We start from the raw sequence: 23,704 nt of genomic DNA on the forward strand, positions 1-23,704 counted from the left end.
TGCAGCATCAGGGGGTCATATTTACTGAAATCAAAGCTGTTTCAATCAAAAACATCTTAACAGGACAAGTTCCATGTTAACATAGGAGCCCTTCTTTGGTATCACCTTCACTATTCTTGCATCCATTGAACTTGTGAGTTTTTGGAGAGTTTCTGCTAGAATTTTTTTTGCAGGATGTCAGAATATCCTCCCAGAGCTGCTGTTTTGATGTGAACTGCCTCCCACCCTCATAGATCTTTTACTTGAGGATGCTCCAAAGGTTCTCAGTAGGGTTGAGGTCAGGGGAGGATGGGGGCCACACCATGAGTTTCTCTCCTTTTATGCCCATAGCAGCCAATGACACAGAGGGATTCTTTGCAGCATGAGATGATGCATTGTCATGCATTAAGACGATTTTACTACAGAAGGCACAGGTTCTTCTTTTTGTACCATGGAAGAAAGTGGTCAGTCAGAAACTCTATATACTTTGCAGAGGTCATTTTCACACCTTCAGGGACCCTAAAGGGGCCTATCAGCTCTCTCCTCATGATTCCGGCCCAAACATGACTCCGCCCCCTCCTTGTTGACATCCTGGCCTCATTGGGACATGGTGGCCATCCACCAACCATCCACTACTCCTCCATCTGGACCATCCGGGGTTGCACGGCACTCATCAGTCAACAAGACTGTTTGAAAATGAGTCTTCATGTATTTCTGGGCCCACTGCAACTGTTTCTGCTTGTGAGCATTGGTTAGGGGGGGCTGAATAGTAGGTTTATACACGACCGCAAGCCTCTGGAGGATCCTACACCTTGAGGTTGGTGGGACTCCAGAGGCACCAGCAGCTTCAAATACTTGTTTGCTGCTTTGTAATGGCATTTTAGCATCTGCTCTCTTAATCTGATGAATTTGTCCGTCAGAAACCTTCCTCATTATGTCTTTATCTGCATGAACTCATCTGTACTCTGAATCAGCCACAAATTTCTTCACAGTGCGATGATCATGCTTAATTTTTCCTGAAATATCGAATGTTTTCATTCCTTGTCCAAGGCATTACACTATTTGACACTTTTCAGCAGCAGAGAAATCCTTTTTCTTTCCCATATTGCTGAAACCTGTGGCCTGCTTAATGATGTGGAACATGTGGAAAAGTGCATTTTGAGGTTTTTATTTTTGAAAAAATAATAGTTATCATTATGAAGTTTGTTCAAAAACATTTAAATTATACTCTAACTGTTGATGCACCAATGTACCAATGTTGACACTTGGCATCCAAATGCCCAAAATAGATGTAAATAATTGCCAATGCATTGTTTCTGTGTACTTTTAGTTTTGACTGACTCTGTTGCTGTCCTGTTAATAACTACCTGTTCTTAAATATCCTCACGAACAGACCAGATCAGATGATTCCTTCATCATCAGTGTTTGCTCCATCTTAGGCTGCCATACTACAATGTATGCACTCAGTGTACTGTAAAACACTTTAGATAAAAGCCTCTACAGAACTGCATTAAACATGGCCTATATAATATTTCTGGATGAATTTAAAGTTAAGTGTGTCCCTCATATGAGCTCTCAGGCCTCAGGCGTGCTGCTGGCAAACGGAGCAGACGTCGGCTGATTGGTTCATTAAGAAGGCCAGACTCTCACTCAAGGTCAGCACACACTGAGGACCCCTCTCCATCCAGATGAAAATGCTAATCAAAGAATTTTCCATCATCCAAGGGGAGTCATTGAGTGCGATGTCCCCGGCATGAACCGGACCGAACCAGCTGTTTAGGAGGTTTACGGCCAGGAGAGCAGAAAGCTGTGAGCTCAGCACATCCACCTCTGCTGCCTGTGAAGAGAGGCCATTACAGGAGTCTGAGAGGAATACTGAGCAGCCTTAAGATGAGTGGGAGGCAACGAGACATCATATACACCGCCAGTGAAGCAGCTATAGGGGCTACTGAGGAAAGTGGGCTTTGGGAGGTTTAAGAGGTGGTTGAAAAGACAGATAAGGGAGTTTTGAGACTCAAATGATTTAGTTTTACACTGATATGACTTTAAAGATCACTAAGAGAGCTGCTTTCTTTGACAAATAACTCTATAAAAGCTTTTAACATTACTGGTTATTGTGAGTTACCTCTAGCAATGACTATCTGCACAGTTGGTGTCACACTAAATATGCTGCAGGCAGCTATTTTGTTTCTATCTTATTTTAAAAGAATCCATGTTTGTGGATATCAAGTATTTTATGTGAAGGCTGAAGTAATTTGCAAGCAGCAAACCAAACAAACTACATTACCCCATCCCAGCCCAATACCAACACAAGACCATGAGATGTCATTTCCAATAAATGCAAACCATAAACATTCTTAGAATTGAAATCACTTGTAATCACATGTAACTTTTGCTGTGTTTCTGTATTGTAGTTGGGAATGTATGGTATTGTTATTGTTATTGTTATAAGGTTGCCATAAAATGCAGACTTACAGAGTGAGAAAAAGGATGAATCTGAGATCTGAGAAGGTTAGATGCACATCCCATAGGTGCAGGGAAGTTCAAAAACAGCAGCTAGGAAAGGAAACAGTATGATTGACACAGACTTATTGCCACAAAAAGTTTTGTTAAATCAAATTGTTTCCACAGGTGATAGTTTTTGAAGGACTATGGGCCATTCCCATATTTATAGATTTCCTCATCAGCAACTGGCCTGGAAAAAAATGATGGTACCCGTAGAAAAGATGTAGAATAAAGCCTGATTTATGCTTTTACATAAGCATAAATCAGGCTTAAGGTGAGCATAGGGACATGTTAAACTAAGGTGTGTCTGTTAATTAGCATCACAGGTGCCTTCAAACTTGTACTCAGTCAGTCTGCCTATTTAAAGGGTGAAAAGTCACTGTGCTGTTTTGTATCATGGTGTGAACCACACTGAACATGGACCACAGAAAGCTAAAGAGACAGTTGTCCCAGGAGATTAGAAAGACGATGATAGACAAGCATGTTAAAGGCAACGGGTATGAGAGCATCTCCAAGCAGCTTGATGATCCTGTGACTACAGTTGACCATATAATTCAGAAGTTAAAGGTCCATGGGGCTGTAGCCGACCTCCCTGGATGTGGCCGCAACAGGAAAACCGAAGAGACAGATAAGACAAAAGGGTAGCCAAAGCGCCTGGAACAACTGCCACAGAGATTAGAGGTGAACTCCAAGGTCAAGGTACATCAGTGTCAGAACGTACGTATCCGTCGCTGTTTGAGCCAAAGTGGACTTGATGGAAGATGACCAAGGAAAACTCCACTGTTGAAAGCAAATCATAGAAAGCCAGACTGGAATTTGCCAAAATGTATATTGACAAGCCACAAAGCTTCTGAGAGAATGTCCTTCACACAGATAAGACAAAACTGGAGCTTTTTGGTAAGTCAAACCAGCTCTATGTTCACAGATGCAAAAATAAGGCATCCAAAGAAAGAACACTGTAGCAACTGTGAATTGGTTATGTTATGGTGCTGCTTTGCTGCATCTTGGTCTCAACCACAGGTCATAGGTCCTCCAACAGGATAATGACCCAAAACACACAGAACTCAAAACAGACAACAATGGCTGAGAACAAAACACTGGACTATTCTGGAGAGGCCTTCACTGAGCCCCGATCTAGATCCTGGTGAACATCTGTAGAAGGAGCTGAAACATGCAGTCTGGAGAAGGCACCCTTCAAACCTGAGACAGCTGGAGCAGTGTGCTCACAAAGAGTGGGCCAAAATACCTGGGACAGGTGCAGAAGTCTCATTTTTGCATTACAGAAATCACTTGATTGCAGTGATGGCCTAAAAAAGGTTGTGCAACCTAATACGAAGTTAAGAGTACCATCATTTTTATTTCCCAGCCAGTTTCATTAGTTTGCTGTCTAAAATGATTCTGTTGAACCACAATTCAAAAGCAATGCCTGATTTTCTTTAGTTAAACTTAACAATTTTCTTATTTATTATTACTTTTGTCCGTGTGTACAACTAATACAACACAGAAAATGTGAAAAAAAAACCAACATATTTTCATTCTATTTTTCTTTTTATTTGGCCACACCTGCCGTCATTGTGCTTGTCTATATACTGGTGCATAAATCTATATAAAGTGTATAAGACTGCATTAGCTTCATCATGGTTCTCAGGGTCCTTTTACACATGATTCATGTTTAAACTCCCCCCAAACTCACAAACACTCACAAAAAATGTGGTACATTGCTGTCAAAAATCAATATTGATATGATTGTTGTGTGATGACATCCCTGAAAAAACAAACATTTTTCTTACCAAAATACCTTCATTTAAACCACTGAATGAGTGCTTTATCACAACTTTAGTTCATATTTGCCGATCTAATTTTTGACAGCCTCAGAGCAGACAAAGCTCTGAGGGGCCACAAGATAAAGTCAGTGTAGATGTGCATCATATATGAGGTATGTGTCTAGAATTACTCTCAGTGATCAAGATATGTTTGTGATTGAAGTAAATAAGGGACCATGAGTGAATAAAGTAGCATCAAAATAGACCCCTGACCCCAAAATCAAAGTCCAAGCCCCTTTAGCACCAAAATGTCTTCATATCAAATTATAGTTAGCAGCCAGGCTTTCAAGAGTGATCGTGTTAACTGGCAGCCTTCAGGCAAATATGTCTGTGGTTGTCACAGCAGATGTTGATAACCTTCGGTGTTATAACCCAGAGGTCCACAGGAGGGACTTCCATAGCATCAGCCTCCGGGGAGGCCCTGCTTTTGTGATTTTTTTTTTTTTTTTTACATTGCAATGACAAATATAAAGAAATTAAATAAACAGCATCTTATCAATGCTCTTCTGGGGATCAGTATTGAAATTTCTTATCTTGATGTTTTTATATTATGTACATTACAACAGCCTTTAACCATTTGTCTTCACAAAATCAACAGTAATTGCTACAATACAAATAAATTCATTTTAGCAACGGATAAGTACCTACTTCCAACGGTACAGAAACTTTCTGACATATCAGTGTCTATAATAATAAAAGCCTGAGGTACAAAAATACCCTGAATTGTTATTTACAGTGGTAAATAACACAAAATGCAAATACTAAAGTATTATTGTCCAAATATTGATGTTAACTGAATAATATTGAATTATGTCGCTCCAAGTTCTCCTCCTTTACCTCCATGTTTATGTTAATAATGCTAATAATGCTAATACCTGTGCATGCTCTCATGAAATATTACCACAACTGACAGCATTAAAAGCAAATGGATATTTGTTCAGGTATTTGAAGTGTTATGATGGACCAACAATCATCTCTTCATTATGCTATTTTTTTATCATGTTTTGCAATTTTCCACCAAGTTGAACTTGTTAAATAACCCCCAGCATGCGCTCCAATCACCTGAAATCCATCAGCCAATAAGAACGTGTTATTAACTGGCGGGAAAGTGGCGTTTCCTGGCTCTCTGGTCTGTGTCTGGGCTTGTTTAGATGCTGCAGTGACAAACGAGGTGAACCACCGTCAAGTCTCTCATGCACGTTCATAATACTGTTTCCTGTTTCCCCGTCAGACTGCAGTTAGTTTCAAAATAAAAGCCCTCGAAAGCCAGTCACAGAGGCAGAAAGGGTTCGCATCAGTGTTGCTTGTTTTTTTAATGAAATGCAGTTATTTAACCCCTTTTTAAATCTGTTGTTGTTAAAGATAGAAAACAACTTTTTTATTCATGTTTCTTGTGGCAAGTTTAGTATCCAGCTGCTGCATTATTCCACGGCTGTGATCCTGTGCTCTCTGTGCAGATTTAAATAGATAAAAAGCATCACAGATTGATCAATAACTTGCTTTCAGTCCAGTTCAGTGGTATTTATAAAACTTACAGGGCTGTCTGAGCTGCTCTTACTCATTACTGATTAGGAAGCAGAATCCTTGTAATTTTGATCTGTTTTTAGACTCTAGCTGCAATTTAATCAAAAGGAGCATTAGCATGGTTAACTCTGTCTGTTTCATGTTTGAGATGACGGATATTCTCCTAATTGGTACACTTTGTACTCGCTCTCAGGCTTTTTCACTGTGCTCCTTGTTCCTTGTGCTGTCTGCAGCTCTGCAGGGCATTTAATTAATTTAGCCACGAAATGACAAATGCCTGCACCGTCAGAGGATTAAGAACAGAGAAGTACACAACAGAAAATTTGGAAAGAAGTGGATATTTATCTAAGTACGGAAATTCACTTTCAACATATTGTGTGTTTTATATGCTTAATTTTATTTAATGCGTGTTTTCCTCTATCATTCTACAGTCAAGGTTGCTTTCAAAACTTCCCTCACTCTGCTAACTGTCTTCCTCTAAAACCTTTTTATAAAGCATATTAGATGTATGTGAGAAGGGCCTGTGACAGCTTTAAGAGACTTTTCCGTATGCCAAACACTTAAACAAACCTAAAATACCTTGGCAAAAAATATCTGTGCACGTAGACAGCGTGGGTTAGCTTGAGATTTGTTTTCTTCTTTTCCCCAATGCACCTCTACTTCTGGATACTATCATTATTTAAAGCAAGAGAATAGTACTGTTTTAAAAAACACGTATTGAAAAAAAAACTTTTTTTTTTTTACCTATGATTTCTGTACTTTTATTTTGAAAGTACCAACGGGATGATCCTGTCTGTCACCACGGAATTCATTTTGCATTTATGTCTTGTTTTTTCGTGATTATCTATTATATCTCAAGCAAACGTAAATCTTTTTCCAGCTACAGAAAAAACATACCGAGGCCTCTCTGGTTATTTAGTTTTACCAAATTCTGAATGAAGACACCAGAGACAAATATAGCTTAAAGAAACAGTAGGTCATCTTACTGGAAATTAAACTAATGCTTTTTAATCCTATTAAAATCGACCCAGCAGTCATTAAACCTGAAATTTAATCTTGAGATGTTGAAACGTTAGCTCAACAAATGTGCCACATATAATTTTCGTATTCCGTGCTGGTGGTGGGTTTGGTTTCGCTTTTATTGTGAAATGTACCCGGAAGTCCTTGCATTATCTGTGCCGTGTAGCTTACATCCCCTTCACTGGTTAGCCATTGAGGGCTAGCCTGTTAAGGAAGAAGGAGCAGAACGGAGGGGCTGTCTGATAAACCGGGACTGGCTGGGACTAGTTCTGAGGCGTGATTTGGAAAGATAAAGCTACAAACCGGAAGCTAAGGGAACGTCTTCCTGGCTGAAAACAAAAACACCTCAGAAGAGAGCTTAAAATCACGGGACAGTCTCAGATACAAGTACAAAATGGATCCACCGGCAGAGAAGCGGCCGATAGTTACCAGCCGCCGTCGACCTTAGCTTCCCCCGGCCGCGGCTGAATACCAACGGCCACGGCGGCGCTGAACCCACGGGAATCTTTGTTCGCGTTTTTTTCATGGGACACAACCGGGCTTTCCCTCTGCTTTGACGTGGTTTCACCGACGTGACAGCTCCTCCTTTGGCTAGTATTGACAAGTACCCGAGGTCCCCCAGTTGTATGGACTCATTTTAGTAGATTTTGGCTTTTTTTCTGACGGTTCGTCTCTTTCTGACCGACGCGGCAGTCATGTTTTCCGTACGGATCGTCACCGCGGACTTCTATCTAGCGAGTCCCATTAAAGACCTGGACGTGTGCTATTCTGAATTCAGGGAGAGCGACGTGAAGAAAGTGCCAGTGGTGCGGATATTTGGAGCAACACCCGCAGGTTTGACAACACTTCTGTTTATGTTGTGTGCTTACTATTGACGTTAATGGTGGCTGGGCTTTCCTCCTGCAGCGCTCCACGCGGCGTGTTACGTGGTGGTGTAATGGTTTAAAGAGCGACCGTGTTCGCTGGTGACTGTCTGCCCGAACGTGTCTGTGGTTGTCGTGGTTGGAACAGATGTTGAAGACTGAAAGTGCTAGAACAAACGCCTTTTTGTTCAGATGATATGTAGAAGATAATACACATGTATGGCGGCCTTAAAGGTCAACTGGTACAAATATTTGTATGATTATAAAAATCACTAGACGCTTAAATTAAATTCCTCCGGACGAAAAGGTATTTCTGAGACACGAAAATACTTCCCCCGAAATATATATTGAGTGGATTTTTTTGTCGCATGACAACAATTTAAAAAATGTTTCTGGCCATGGATGACATTTACCGTTTTTATCTGAAGAGATATCTGACTTATCATAAACAAAACAAATAATGAGGCAGTAGTTTGTACAATTTCAATCTACAACATCTGTTGTAACTACGACAACCACAGACGCATTCGACCACATGTCACCAGCTAACACAGTCACGCTTTAAACCGCAACACTGACCGTATTTGCCGTTTGGACCACCGTGCACCCTCGCGCTTTATTGTTTATAGGAAATCTAACGGGTCTGTTTAGCATGCAAAGTGACTGCAGAGAGATGATTTCAGGTGTTGACGTGCTGTTTCAGGTGTTATTTTGCATGTCAGGCTGCCTCGTGCAGCGGTGGGAGTCCTGCTCTTCTACCCCCCCCCCGTCCTCTCCTTCGCACGGCTGTGCTTTGTTTTCGCTCACCATGGCATGGTGGCGGCGGAGGTGGACACCTCTGGCTCCAGAGCTTCACTTTAGCTCCTACATGCCACATGTGGCATTCAACTACAGCATGCATACTTGTGTAGTTTTATTGTTATTATTGCAACCTGTGGAGTGTGGACAGACAGAACTACAATACCTGCCTCCTCCCTTCAGCTACACTTCTTTTTTAATATAATTAAATGTCAGTGCTGATGAATTCTGACTAAACACCGCCATGGTGAAACTGAACGACTGCAGCTGAATAAATCAGACATGAAGCGCAGAGATCGAGACAAAGAGGAAGGTTGGGATTCTGTAAAACCACTCTGGTGCCAATTATGAGCCCCACAGAAACAGTCTGAAAGGGCAGAAGCCACAATGACACTACATTAATATGCAGCATGTAACAATAAGGGAGACATGATAAATGAGAGTGAACGTGAAATGAATATTGATGTTATAAGCCTAGATAAAATCTATACATCTCCCTGTTTGAAAAATGATTCTCATATTCTCTCCTTGCACTGACAAAGGAGGGGCTGAGCTTTGCTTTAAATTTGTTTTTTCTTTGAGAAATGCCACATGCCCTGCTCTTTAATAAACCCATTAGCCGAGCACTCTGGGTACCTTAATCCCACGCCACAAACAATAGAATCATTTCCTGCACAATAGCTCAGCTTTATTACCCCGGCTAAATCCTCTTGCCACCTCTCTACCCTCTCTCCAACCCTTTTGACGGGTGAAAACACCACTGAAGTACAGTGACTGTGTATTTTTAGCAGGGTGAGTCCCCTGGGGAGCTAAAAATGGGAGCTGAGTTTGTCCCTCAGGCTGTGGCAGACAGCGCTGCTGGAGCAGCGTCCAACAGGATGCACCTCGGAGAGGATTAAAGGGTGTAGAGCGGAGAAATGAAGGACGGTGGGTCAGGGTGAGGGTGTCAGCTTTAATTTGGTTCTGTCATAAACCTGCACGTTCACATGCGGTGGCACTGATATACAGGAGCTGCACACAGACTGCAGCAGAGGCTGTTGTCACTGAGTGTACAAGAGCGTTCACTGATTCAAGCACAATAAACCCAATGATTACAGCGCTACAATTAGACTCTGAGTTTAGAGTAAACAATGAGCTCCATTGTAATGTTTATGATTTAACAGATCATTAGCAGTATCTTAAGATCATGATATCAATGTGATGTGGATGTAGTTTTTGTAAAGAGGTGCAATCTCCTAAGCTATAAATATTAATTAGATAACATTTGACATTCTGTAGAAGATGGATTGACAATAATGAATCATACCAGTCACATATGAGCTTCAGCTGTCTGTAATGTGAAGTGTGATGTCTTTAAAGTATCATGTGCTTGCAGTCAAAGACTGAAGTCCACAACACACAAGCCAAAAGCATGGCAAAAATAGCATGTAATACATAGTTGTAGCATTTTGTAAGGGGACAAAACACTGGTTTTATTAGGGAAGAATACAATATCAATGCACGGGACAGTGATTCTGATATCAGAAAGTCTGCTGTGATGCCATTTCGATTCAAATCTGGAGCCTGTGATTTATAATGTAACCTTGATTTTGATGAATACACTAACATGGGCATCCATGAAATGCCCTACATAAAAACATAAGAAAAAAAAACAGCATAAAGAAGAATCACTTCCTGTTTTTTTTATCATAATTCAGAAGGAGCTATTTTATTTTGGTAGACATTGATTTTAGGGAAATCTTGTTATTTGGCCTTTGATTACTACAACACATCCCATTTCGGTATGCGTCCAGAGACTCTTTCTAATGTGCAGGTTAGAAATAAAACAAAATTACAAACCCATTTACAAAACGTTGTGTGAAATGTGACTAAAATCTGAATAATTTGCAGATTCTTTCCAACCTCTAGTCAACTGACTAAAGCAAAAAAGATAAGATATTTAGTGTCCAAACTATTGATCCTCATAATTCTTTAGGAAATATATGCACATTCTAAATTATTGCTTGCAACATGTTTCAGAAAGGTTGGGACAGAGGCAAGATATGACTGGGAAAGTTGTGGAACGCTCTAAAAGCACCTGGAACGTTCCACAGATAAGTAGGTTAATTAGTAACAGGTATTAATACCATGAGAGGGTAAAAAGGAGCACTCCTGAAAGGCTCTGTTGTTCACAATCAACAATGGTGGAGGTTCTGTACTTAGTGAAAGACTTTGTCAGCAAAGAGTCCGACAGTTTTTGGACATCCATCTTCTTCTGCTTCTGGGGTCGGGTCATGGTGGCAGCAGGTGAAGCAGGTCAACCCAGGCGTCCCTCTCCCCGCAGCATTTTCCAGTTCCTCTTGAGGGATTCCAAGGCGCTCCCATGCCAGATGGGATATAATCCCTCCAGTGAGTTCTGGGTCTGCCTCGGGGTCTTCTGCCACTTAGACATGCCTGGAAGACCTCTGAGGGGAGGCACCCAGGAGGCGTCCTGATCAGGTCCCGAACCACCTGAGCTGGCTCCTTTCGACGCGAACGCTTTCCTTTGAGATCCTTCTGGATGTCCGAGCTCCTCACCCTATCTCTAAGGCTGAGCCCAGCCACCCTCCTAAGGACTCTCATTTCAACTGCTTGAACCCTGTGATGCCATTCTTTTGGTCATTACCCAGAGTTCATGACCATAGGTGAGGTGTGGGACATGGACTGACCGGTGAATCAAAAGCTTTGCCTCTTAGCTCAGCTCCCTGTTCACCACAATGGTACAGTACAGTGCCTGCAAAACATATGATGCTGAACCAATCTGCCTGTCAATCTAACAGTCCACTCTACCCACACTCGTGAACAAAACCCTGAGATACTTGAACTCCCTCACTTGGGGCAACGACACAGTTCCCACCAAAATGAAAAGTGCAAATGCAAGAAATTTAGAGTCCTCATGACTAACGAAAAAAAGGAACATCCAGATTGCTATCAATTCAAAGTTCAAAAGCCGGCATCTGTGGTGGTATGGGGGTGTATTAGTGCCATGGTATGGGTTACTAGCACATCTGTGGAGGCACCACTAATACTGAGAGGCACACACAGGTTTTGGACAACATATCCCTCCATCCAGACAATTTTTTTTTTAAAGACGTCCCTGTTTATTTCAGTGAGACAATGCTAGGACGCATTCTGTTGTGTTTCAACAGCATGGCTTCACAGTAAAGAGGGCGGGGCCTAGATTGGCCTGCATCTTCCATTGAAAATGTACAGTAAAGCACAAATTACAGCAATGAAAACCCCACACTGTTTAGCAACCTAAGATGTAAATCAAGCAAGAACAGGAAAGAATTCCACTTTCAGTACTTCAACAGTGTCTTCAGTCCTCAGACGTTTACAGTGTTGTTAGAAGAAAAGGTAAGGTAACAGTGGTGAACACGCCCATATTACAACTATTTTAGATTGGGTTGCAGGCATCAAATTAAGAATTTGTGCATATTTCCAAGAAGACAAATAGTTTTTCAGCCTGAACATTAATCTTGTTTTTGTACTGTTTGCAGTTGAAGAGGATTTGTGAATCACTGTTTTCTTCAAATTTTACACAATGTCCTAACCTTTCTGGAATAATGGGTTTTAAATAAATCACTTTTGGGTGTCCAAGTTATTAGGGTGTTTTCATAGTGGTGTCATGTTTAGAAACCTCCACAGAGGAGGGGGCAGTAAATCCAGAATGATTGTTGGAGCTTTGAAAGCTTTTACTGACTGAGCTCTGACATGAGCTTGTACTCAAACACAGCAGTCAGCTTTGTTTCTCTGTTATAAATGTGCTTTAAAAGAGCCTCTTTGTTGCTTCAAGAAGCAGTAATGATGAAGCATTGTGTCTGTAGTTTGTGTGCTGTGGTGGGTGCCCTGCAGATTTCCACAGTTTGACTCTTCTCTCGCTCAGTTAATGTATCACTTGTGGCGAGGCGGAGTCGGAGCCAGCTCTGCATTTCCAGAAATAAAATTACATCACCATCTGGAAGACATTGGAGCATAAAGCCATCCCTTTCTTTCTTTTTGCTTTTCTCTGGGCTCTAAAACGTCCCTCACCAATCCCAGATTGAGTTTGATGTGTCCCATTGTGTTGTTATTGTCCTGCCTGAAGGGCGGAATTGGTGAGCAGTTTTGTTTAATGCGTGTCAGCTTTTATCTCATCACAGTGTTTACCCTGGTGTAAGCGGTCAGCAGAGCATCTGTACCATGTGGCTCTGCCTACAACCCCAGGCCGTGGATTCCCTGTCCTTCTCTGACCTGCTCTGTGCACACACCCACCAATCAGCCCTGTGTAATTCGATGCCACGCTTCCTGCTTTTTTTCTCCTCCTCTCTTTGTTAGTATCCAGTGGCTGGCCTGTCTGTGTTGAACACATACTGTACATGCATGGAATAACCTGGGGGGGGTACAGCCCCTCTCTGAATAGAAACAATCTGCCTCACTGTGGAGCTAAATTTAAACTGGAGCCTGGCTGATGCTTAATTTAAAAAGGGGAAAAGCACTGATTGCATACTAGGGATGACGCAGTTCTAAGTAACACCCCAATTCCAAAAAACTTGAGGCACTGTGCAGAAACAGAATGCAACGATTTGCAAATCTCTTTAACTCCTATTTTATTCACAATCGAGCGGGGGTGTCAAACTCAATCACAGCAGGGGCCGGATTCTGGATTCAGGACTAACCTGAGGGCCTAACAGTGTCACCTTTTAAACCATAAACTGTCAACCTTGTTTCACCAATAATAAAATATGAAAGAAAAACTTAGCACTGCTGTTAAATGAATTTGACATTTAAAAAGTTAGAAAATAAAAGGTTTAAAGGCTCACAATCTAAGAAGTAAATCTGTTAGTTCAAAAAGGTCAAAACATGATATTGAAATGGAAAAATAATGTTTTTTTAATGGCAAATATATTAGAAAGAAGTCAAAATCACGAGTTTAAAAGGTCAAAATATGAAATAAAATTGGTAATCATGAAATTAAAAGTGAAAATATGATTCAAAATTTTAAATTTTGAGTCTAAAGGTCAAACTATGGGATTATGAAGTTAAAGTTTGGAGTTGAAAATAAGAGATAAAATATAAATTAATTTGTTGAAAAGGTCAAAATATCACTTAGAAATTAGAATTATGAATCTTAAAGCTCAAAAGAAGTCAAAATTATGAGTTGAAATGCTAAAAGTATGAAATAAAAAGTCAGAATCCTAAGTTTGAGTCCTAATTGTGAGATACTAATTTGAAAATGTGAAATTGAAACACAAATTCATTTCTTTTCCCACATTCCTGACTTCTTATCTAAATATTTTTACTCCTTACCTTTTCAGATTTTGTGACTTAACAAGGTTATCTTTACTCATCAAGGATAAGTTTATGTTTTTATACTTGAAGAAATCTGCAGACCTCAGACTGATGGACCAGTTATAACAGAAATATGAGATCATCTTGCGGGCCGGATTTAACTGTTCCACAGGCTGGATTTGGCCCCCAGGCCTTGAGTTTGACACCTGTGCAATAAAGCATAAACAACATTTCAGATGTTGAAACAGAGACATTCACCATTTCATGAAAAATTGTATCTCATTTTGAATTTGATGGAGGCGACCTGTCTTTAACAGGGCAACAGAAGAAGAAAAAGCCCTGAGTGAACACTATCCAGGCACGCTGCTGTCTTCTCTGGGCTGAAGCTCATGTAAAATGGACTGAGGCAGAATGGAAAACTGTTCTGTGGTTAGATGAATCAAAATCTTTCAAGTCTTTTTGTAAACCATGCATTTATGTGTCCTGGGAACTAAAGAGGAGGGGGACCATTCAGCTTATCTGCACACAGTTCATAAAACTGAAAAGTTTGGTTTGGAAGTTTGTGGTTGAACATGCACATATGAATTGTGGTATTTTTTGGTTTAGCATGTAGCTACCTTCCATGACTCATTTCTTTGAGTTGGCTCTGTTTTTGCTCCTTGGAGTCTGTACACTGGGATGAGAAAACTTGTCACTAGCAGGGGTTAGAGTCACTGTGGACAGATGGAGGCTTCCTGGGGCTTACTGTACATGACACAGCTGTAGTGTCTTCAGGCTTGAAACCCTTAGTGTCAGACCTTCACAGTATGCAGTCAGCATGTTACCAATAAGACCTCCAACACCTCCAGATGTTTATGTAAAGCTCCCGATCACACCTGACTCCACGTGGGAGGAAAAGCTGTTGAGACAAGGACTGCTGCAGTTTCAGGCCTGTGCCCTCCACAGTGACGCCCTCACATACCCACTGAGGAGCTGAAGGGAGCTATTAAAGCTATCAATCAGAGTGACTGGGCTGCAGCAGCAGCAGGAAGGACACTGAGGCAGCTGCTTAGCTCTCATAGCTTACTCACGACAAAGGGGAATCACTGCAAACTACCAGGTAGTCACTATGGCTGCAGCTGGTTGGTTCAATTTCTCTGATATGAACACTTTTAATAGGTGAGATTAGGTGTAGTACTGCATGATTTGGTAATAATGTTCATTGCAATATATTGCATAGATGGTATTACGAGTCTTCTTGCTTTGTTATCAAGGAAAATGCTGAGAACAGTGATAGTTTTGAAGTATTTGTCAAGTTAAGGCATACAAATATTAAATAAGTAGCATAAAAACTACAGAACCTGTAGAGTTTACAGTACTGCTTTCAAAATAAGTTCATATTTCACAAAAACTGAAGCTCTACTGTTCTAAAGTTAAAGATACTTTTATAAAGTGCAATAGCTGCAGATTGAACACTTTAAGGCCTTTCTGCAGGTATTTCTTTGAACATTTCAGGCACCTCCTAATCACATAAAAGGCTGCACTTATTTCTGTATAATGTAATTACACAGCCTCACATTGTGACTGATTAGATTAATTGTGCAGCACTAATGACATGTTTTGACTTAAAGATGAAGTCAGACATGTACAACTGCAGGGTGAAGCTGCAGTGTTTAGGATGCACAAGACAGTGGAGACGCTCAGCCATTATGTAAGCATGGACTGAGTAGAAGAAGGAAGAACAACAGGGAGACTACACACAGGCTGAGGCCCTGTGCTGTTGCAGGAGAGTGGAAAAAAAAACATAAATCTTACAACAACTAATTACTGAAGCCTGAAGCATATGCGAGTCAAGGCAGGTGAGTGAATACTTTTGGCAATATAGTGTATCTGAAATTGCAAACATAAAAACGTACGTTTCCACAGATAAGTCTTGCACGCTGCGTGTCAGAGTTTCACCTTTTAGTTCTGCTGTTCCACAGTATTAAAGATTTAAATTATTATCGATTATTGGACATTTATAAATCGGTTCAGAATCTTTCACCTCCCCATCATGATGCATCTAAGAATGGATTTTTTTTCTCCCACCTGTAATGACACATGCACTCCTCTTTACTGAACATATGTGCTGATGTAAAGATGCATGTAAAACAGACACAGGTTCTTTAACCACAATAAATAGGGCTTGATCAAAGCTCAGCTTCACAAAGGAATCACTCAAATTATAACTTGCAGATATAGTCAAAAGAAGCAGCATGAAATTTTGAATTAAACTGCATAACAGCAGCTAAGATAGACAATATAATTCAATAACATTTGGTGATGTTATTGAATGAAAAGACGGTAAGCTACAGGAAGCATGCTGGCTAGGCTTGCAGCGCTGCAATCAGTGGCTGTTAGCCTTTACCAGCACATGGAGCTGAAACTACTGTTAATTCTGAGTGGAGTTCTGAACATTTGCATCTGTAAATAACCAGTCACTTAGCTGAATTGCTATTGTGCCCACTAGATCACTTTTTGGTTAAATGTTGCTCATTAATCAGGAGCTTTTCAGCCTTTGTGACTGTAATCCTGCAGAGGCCACCTGTGGAATCAGTGGAACCAGAGAAAGACAAAGCCTCCTCCCACAGTTCCACAGAGGCCTGTGTGAGCAGGAGGGGAGAGTTCTCAGCCTTTTTTATTTATTAAAGCTCTCGCTGTGGCTGCTCCAGCTGTGTCCGGACAAGCCTCTCTGAAACTAGATAGCACACTGGAAAATCTTCGAACATCAGCGGGTCCTCAGAGAATACACATGACAGAAATTGTGCAAGAGTGTGCCGCACACTGACTGGGTCGACTATGGAGTCAAATGACAAACTCACAGGGGGATAAAGGAGTTCCTTTGGCTTATTATGTTAGAGATTGAGTGGGTGAGAGCGTGTCATGTACACATTTGTTTTTACAACACCTCACTGAGAGGGCTTATTTAAAGTCTTACCTTCATAAATGCTTCAACAAGCCATTACCTGCTGGTTTATCTGGGCTATAAGAATACCTGTTTTATATATTTAGCTTTTTAAAGGATGCTGAGCCCAAGTCTGTGGTCCAAACCATCAGAGGCTAAAGATTAGAGTGAAGCAGCTTTGAGTCTGTCTTTGTGATGCTCCTCTTACTGACTTAGCTCTACTACCCTCTGATAGACCTTCAGTTATCACAACTGACACTCTTCAAAGAAAACTAGACACTCTATTTAAAACTGGTCAAATAACGAGGACAAAAGATTGTGGATCAAATCCGGAAACACCACATCAACAAACAGGCGTCTCATTTGATTATAACGTAATTAGAAGTAACTGGAGCGGCAGTTTGAGGATGATAATTGAACTGGAGTTAGCGACAGGGAGAGAGGAGAGTAAACAGTTAAAGGGGACAATGACCTTCTGCCTAATGAGCCACAGAGTCCTTTTGAAAGCGCCTATTATCCTATTAATGGATCCTGGAGGAATTCCTTCAGATGGCATTAAGGCTTCCCCTGGAGAGAGCTAAACCTGGGAGGGGGCAGGAGGAAGAGGCCCTGGGTTTTATTCCTCCCTGCGGTCCATGTTTCGCCCCCCTCTTCTCATTCAGGTCAATTGGTCATGCACTTCCTCTCCCTCCTCACTCTTACACACACCCAATAAACATTCAAGTTCAATTCAAGAGAGGGGAACCAAAACAGTGTGCCTCCTGCTGTAGGAGGGGCTGGGGTCTGTCACTGAATCTGGGTCAAGCTTGTCGGCATGAAGAGCGGAGATCAATGGTGTCAGAACTGTAAAGGTCGTGGCCCTGCCCTTGAAAGACGACTGCTTTTTAAAGCTAGAGCCTCCTTATTATCAGGCTGATACAGACCTATCACAGGCCCTCACATCCAATCCTCTCTATGTTTCCAGTTTGCATTGATGTGCCAACATTTCGTATCTGGCTGATTCCTTCCTAGCCACCATGAAACCTTGCAGGAATTCTTGGTGTGGCTTCCAGTGAGTCATTGACTTAGGAGCCAACACTTTCCATCATAACAAAGTGCTCCTCTTGATTATTAGAGCCATTCAGAGATTAAAAAGTGGGAACGTCATCTGTTACACGTCACACACTAGGATGTTATCATTTCTTCAGCTTCTACTATCGAGGGATGGGAGGACAGTATGAAAAAGTGGCCTTGGATAACAAACACAAGTATATTTAGCTAACTTTATTAGCTCTCTGCCGGTGTTTACATGACAAGGTCAGGGGTGTTGGGAGAGGTGGGACAAGAGCCCAGATAGAGCCTTAACATCTCACGTCTTAAAACCTGATTTATAAAGTCAGAAATCATAAAACCTGCAGGCATCTTGCTCCCTAGTGTGTATTTTTTTTCTGTTTGCATGCTAACCTATAGTGCTAACCTCATGCTAACATTTGCGATAAATCAGTGGTTCTAACTTCATAATGAACAGCAGAAGTTCACTCTGAGGGTAATTATTTTATCAGTTTGTACCACCATGTCAGTCTGTTGTTTGTGTCTCTTATGCTAAGGTCAGACTACATGAGCTTTTTGTCTGTTACAGGGGTTACGGTGTCAGATTACAAGATCACAGAGCCATGACTGCTGCTCCACTATGACTTTAGGCTGAGCTGATCCAAACCAAGCTGTTCTGATTTACTTCTCAATCACCAGTTTGTCCTTGCCGGTCTATGCTGAATGTCCTGCTCTGGAGCAGGGCCCAAGCATGCTAGTCCCACCTCCAAGTACACCACAATGACGTCACGGTGCTTCGTCATCATTTAGGGATGCCCAGCAGATGTGTTTAAATAGCAACTGCTGCAGCAAATTTTAAGATACCACGGGACAACAGCATGGACAGGCATGATGTGAGTGGACCCTAAACCAAACAGTGCTTCTTCTTCTTCTGGCGAAACAAAACAATGCTTACTGAAGCTCAACTGTTTAACATCATCAGCTCAAAACACTGCGTCATCACTTCTAGATGCAACCTCAGATGTGTAGCTCACTTGTGGTCGAGTAAAACCAAATAGAACCAAGCCTCTTGTACAGTGCTTAACAAATTTATTAGACCACCACCCAAAGTAAGCTTTATGCTACAGCTGCCCTAAATTAACAGCATTGGTAAAAATTGGTCATACCAAAATCATTTTTTGTTTCTACAATGGTTAATACACCAATATGTAGAAGCTCTTTAACCGAAATGATTTTTTTAATGCTAAAATATCCTTATATATATCCTTATATATATTATTGTTATCCATGAATTTTCAAATTTACTGATATACAAAAAAACTGAAAAAAAAAATAGTAAAGCACATTATTATTTCTTGATTAATATGTCAAATTATATTTATTTACTTGCATTCCTGAACAGAAAAATGAGTTTTAGTGGTTGAATGTTATGCTTGATTCATTTCTGACTTCTCAGAGAAGCCCAGTGAGCCGGCTCAAATTTGGGTGAATTCAGTTTGAAATTCCTCATTCCTGTTCAAAATGGTAAAACGTGGAGAGCTCACTGAAAATGAAAGAGTCCGCGTTAAAACACTTCATGATGCTGGATGATCTCTGTGACAGGTGGTCTAATAAATTTGTTAAGCACTGTATATTAATATGACAGTTTTTTCCCCTTTCCATTGTCTTGTGTACACACACACGCCTGCACCTCTTCTCTCTTAATACAGTTACCTCTCCCAGATATCTCAAAGTCCAGGATCCTGCCTTTGTAGGATGGATCCTTCCGAGTCAGGCTCAGGCTAATTAGTGTGTGGGATTACGCCAGTGGAAAGGCCAAGCCCATATACCTAACGGCGGCAGAAATCACATTCCTCTTAATAATCTTTTTTTGTTGTTTGAGAACAAACAAGAGAAGGAAAACCGTGTGCATTGAATTATGGGTAATTCCTGCAAGCGGAGGATACCTATGTGCATCCTTGTTTAAGTAAATTCTTTGTTTAAGGAACAGTCCTCTGACAACAGTCTGGGATGTAGTATCTTTTCAGAAACTGAACTTTTCTCCTGTGTCATCGTTCCGTCTCGCAGCACCAACTTCATCATTCTTCTGTCTGTTTGTCAATTTGTATTTACTCCTGTGAATTGAGAATGTCTGGAGTTCTCTGTGCCCTCAGTGGTCCAGTCACATGCTAGACTTTCTGTAGAAGATGTGACATTGATTGTAGTTCCCTATAACACTCTACATGTTAGGGAAGTCAATACCAATACTGATATATGTACATCTTTTTTATTGTCAAGAGCAGTAAGTGTCCTGTGCACTGGTATCATGCTGATACTGTTGTGCATTCCTTATAACAATTGATTTCAGGGCCAAATGTCCCAGTATCCTCATTTCTGGATTTAGGTATAATCATTCTTATAACATGCAGCCTGACCTCGGTATTAGTTTATCTTTTTGCAGTGGAAAGGGTTAAACACACTTGCAGTTTTCTTAGATGTTTAGAGCTACAGGTAGCATGTCTGTTGACTTGATTCCATACATAGTAAACATGCCTAGTGAACTGTAATCCAGTCAGGCGTGGCCCTAAAAGAGAGAAAGCCTCTGAGTTGTTGTTGTTGTTGTTGTTTTTCTCTGGAGCTGCCTGCCAGATGGCTCCACCGATGAGGTAATGTGATTGAGTTCATCTCCATGGTGAGATGTTTAATGCCCGTCGGTGAGGGAGGAACTGGGATGACAGGAAGTCTTTGGTCTCTTGACGGAGCTGTGTTTGATGTGAAGAGCCTGCTGTAATGCAGCAGCCTGCTAAGAGCTGCTTCTGACCACAGGTTTGAAAAGTCGGCCCTCCTGGCAGGCCCCTCATCGCCTCTAAATCCTGCTCCTGTACCGTTGGTTCTGTGTGGTCTCATGAAAGAGCGGCCTGTGTTGGCACGTGTTGTTGGGTCATTTCAGGTCCTCCGCTCAGTGTCGGGCTCTTCCTCTCTCCTCCTGCACCATTGTCCCTTCAGGAGAGAAAGAGGAGGGGCCCCGGCTTTGTCCACTCAGCAAAGGAGGGAGACTTCCCACTCGGTGTTCCCTCGGGGCCGCTGGCTCTGCTGCAGGAGAACTCTGCAGAGCTTCAAGGCAGATTAAGACCTTGTTTAGAAAGAATGAAAGAATTTGGCAGGCTGAGGAAAGCTTGAATCACTGCTGGAGGGGGAGAACTCTTTGAACCTGCCATGCTGGGCCATTCAGCATGGATGTTAATGAGGCCTGGAGGTGTGTATCTCTGAGTGTGTACATTCATGCTCTCATACACACAAAGACAAACACACTGATTATGTTTTCATGGGCAGCATTAGGGCAGAGCAGCTCTGCCTCCTGTTACTGCAGGAATGCTCCCATGCTTCTACTATGAGCTTTTCTGATTAAAGTTCTGTTGTGCAACACAAACTATTACAGGATTTTGACTGTAAAGTATCAGTGTTTGGCTTTTCAATGAAACTAGACTGCTTTACTTGAGCGTTTTAAAGCTCTACATCCAACCTGGTAGAACAAGATAGAGGCTTAACTGCTGAAGTGGTCCTGCACTGAAAACATGATTTGGTACCATGCAGTGTTAGGGTAGCGTGTGCAGGCTCAAACTTTACTTACATAACAACTTCATGATGTTATGCGAGTAGTGCCTCCCTTACATCACAAACACTCTCTTAAAGGGAAATTATACAGCTTTAAAAAGGTGCTAGCACACCTTGGGGATTGAATCCAGAGGAGTCTCGTGTTATGTTTGACAAAATCTGAGTGAACATGAGGTATCACATAAACGCATTTCACATTTTCTAATAGGATGATTTTGAATTAATCGGTTTTTAGACTTTATTAGTGGGGATGCTGAGCATCCACACTATTGAAATTCACATCAGCCATTTTGTTTATTATTATTCTTCCGCACAGCCTGTCTCCTCATTCATACTCATATCAACACCAACTTTAAAAAATTAAATGTCTTCATCATTTGACTGCTATGACTATTCTCATTTCTAACTTTTATAATTTTAAAACATAGCTATTTTCTTGCTATTTTGAGCTATTTCTATACTTTTTCAGCCATTTAATGCAATTTTCAGCTACTTTTAGGCCAAAATCAGCTATTTTCATGCATTTTAAGCTATTTCTGTAGTTTTTCAGCCATTGAATGCCGTTTTCAGCTACTTTTAGGCTGTTTTTAGCTATTTTTATGCTATAATCAGCTATTCTTAAGCTATTTTCAGCTATTCTAAGCTATTTTCAGCTATTTTTAGGCTACCTTTAGCTACTTTAAGGCTATTTTCAGCTTTTTTAGGCTACCTTCAGCTATTTTTTTCCTTTTTTTAGCTACTGAATGCCATTTTCAGCTACTTTTATGCCATTTTATGCTATTTTATGCCATTTTCAGCTATTTTTGTGCTTTTGGCTATTTTCAGCAGTTCTTCCACAGTTCAGCTCTCAGCATCCCTGTGCAATTTCAACTAAAATTGCCATTTTGATCTAGTTGGACTTAGTAAATGTTTTGAGGAAAGGGTTTAGACTTGGACAACCTCTGAGTTGCCTGCCAGCTTTGTATCAAATTATTATTAAGCCTCTTGACTGGCAACCTATTGGAAGTCAGTGGAAAACACCATGACCATACTGACTGATTTGTTATGCTACCAGCATCTAGTGATGATGAGGAAACTATTTTACTTAAAATAGGCCTTTTAATTGATGGTTTTCTTAGCAGTGAGGTCTAACAGTATTTGTAGTTGTTAACCATCACTATCTGTAGGTCATGGTTTGGGTGCATGATGAATAGGGCTGGGCAATTAATCAAAAATTAGATCAAATCCAAGTGGCAGCCTCTGGTCCTGAAAATGAAGCCAATGCGGAAGATCAATACTGCGAGTGTCCTCTTGAGGCTGGCTGCAGGAACACCGGAAGTCCCATCTGAACACCTGTTAAGCAGCTGGTTTTTACACTAGAAATAAACTGGTTTACAGCCTGGTTCAAAAAAACCAAACGTGTCTCATTAGCTAGTGTCTTCATGTGCTCTCCCTGTACAGGGGTGAATTTTTTTGTACCACGATTGTTTGGATTATATTTAGGATAAACCTCACTTCACACTGATTGGCTCATCTCATTTGATTGACAGATAGCTCGACAGGCAGAGGCTACGTTTCTGTCGACCAGAATGCTAGCTAGCTGACAGGAAGTCATGCTTAGTGGGCGGGCCGTTAGGTTGATCCAAAGTTCGATTTCAATATAAAAGCCTCCGCGGATTGGCTTCAAGAGCCATATGAGTGTGCCTATTGTAAGCAGACTGCTGATGTCACACAGGGTTTTTCCAATTCTTTCTACAGTCTATGATTAAATCGCAATATAGCACCTGATCCAGGTGGCAGTAGTGCTCATAACTAACTGCTAACTGCGTGTCAACAAAAAAAAAACATGAAGAAGAAAAGTTTCCAGGCCGAATGAACATCAACAATGATTAAGGTTTACACCCCTGTTTTAAACCAAGGAGACATTGCTGGGTCTCTCCTTTGCTCTTGGACGTAAATCAACGTATTTCCAGCTAGTGAATGAAACGGACAGCGGGGGATGCTGTGACAGAGAGAGGAGCAGTGACACTCGTAGGGGCACTGAAATCCACACAGAATCCTGAATCTTTGTGTCAAGTTGAAGATGTGTTGTTTCTAAGCTCTTGAGAGCATAACTGCTGTGAAACAATCAGTAAAAACATTTTCTGTTTGCACTTCTCTCTACCTGGATTGTCCACAGCTGCTCCTCTCTCGCTACCTGTGCTCTTCTGCTGCTTTAAATGTTGAAATACAATGAGGCTGTGCTGGAGAAGGTTCTGGGGCCTGCCCTGGCGTCTGTGAGGTTTCTGGTGTTTGGATTTTATCTGCTCAGCTGTTGTGTTTTCTTTTAAACCCAGGTCTTCCTATTGGTAATACAGGGAATATTGATGACATTTAAA

The 23,704-nt window shown here is 41.2% G+C and overlaps 1 protein-coding gene across 2 annotated transcripts in view; it reads left to right on the plus strand.

Moving 5' to 3' along the window:
- The first annotated feature begins 7,064 nt into the window (after nucleotides 1–7,064).
- rev3l (REV3 like, DNA directed polymerase zeta catalytic subunit) overlaps nucleotides 7,065–23,704 on the plus strand; it is a 117,475-nt gene continuing 100,835 nt past the window's right edge. For both annotated transcript variants that reach the window (XM_041806144.1, XM_041806145.1), the window contains exon 1: nucleotides 7,065–7,685. In XM_041806144.1, the coding sequence (XP_041662078.1) occupies nucleotides 7,547–7,685 (139 nt within the window). In that variant the 5' untranslated portion in view covers nucleotides 7,065–7,546. The remainder of the gene's footprint in view (nucleotides 7,686–23,704) is intronic.

This window comes from Cheilinus undulatus, linkage group 14 (assembly GCF_018320785.1).
Source record: "Cheilinus undulatus linkage group 14, ASM1832078v1, whole genome shotgun sequence".
NCBI classification, from domain to species: Eukaryota; Metazoa; Chordata; class Actinopteri; order Labriformes; family Labridae; genus Cheilinus; species Cheilinus undulatus.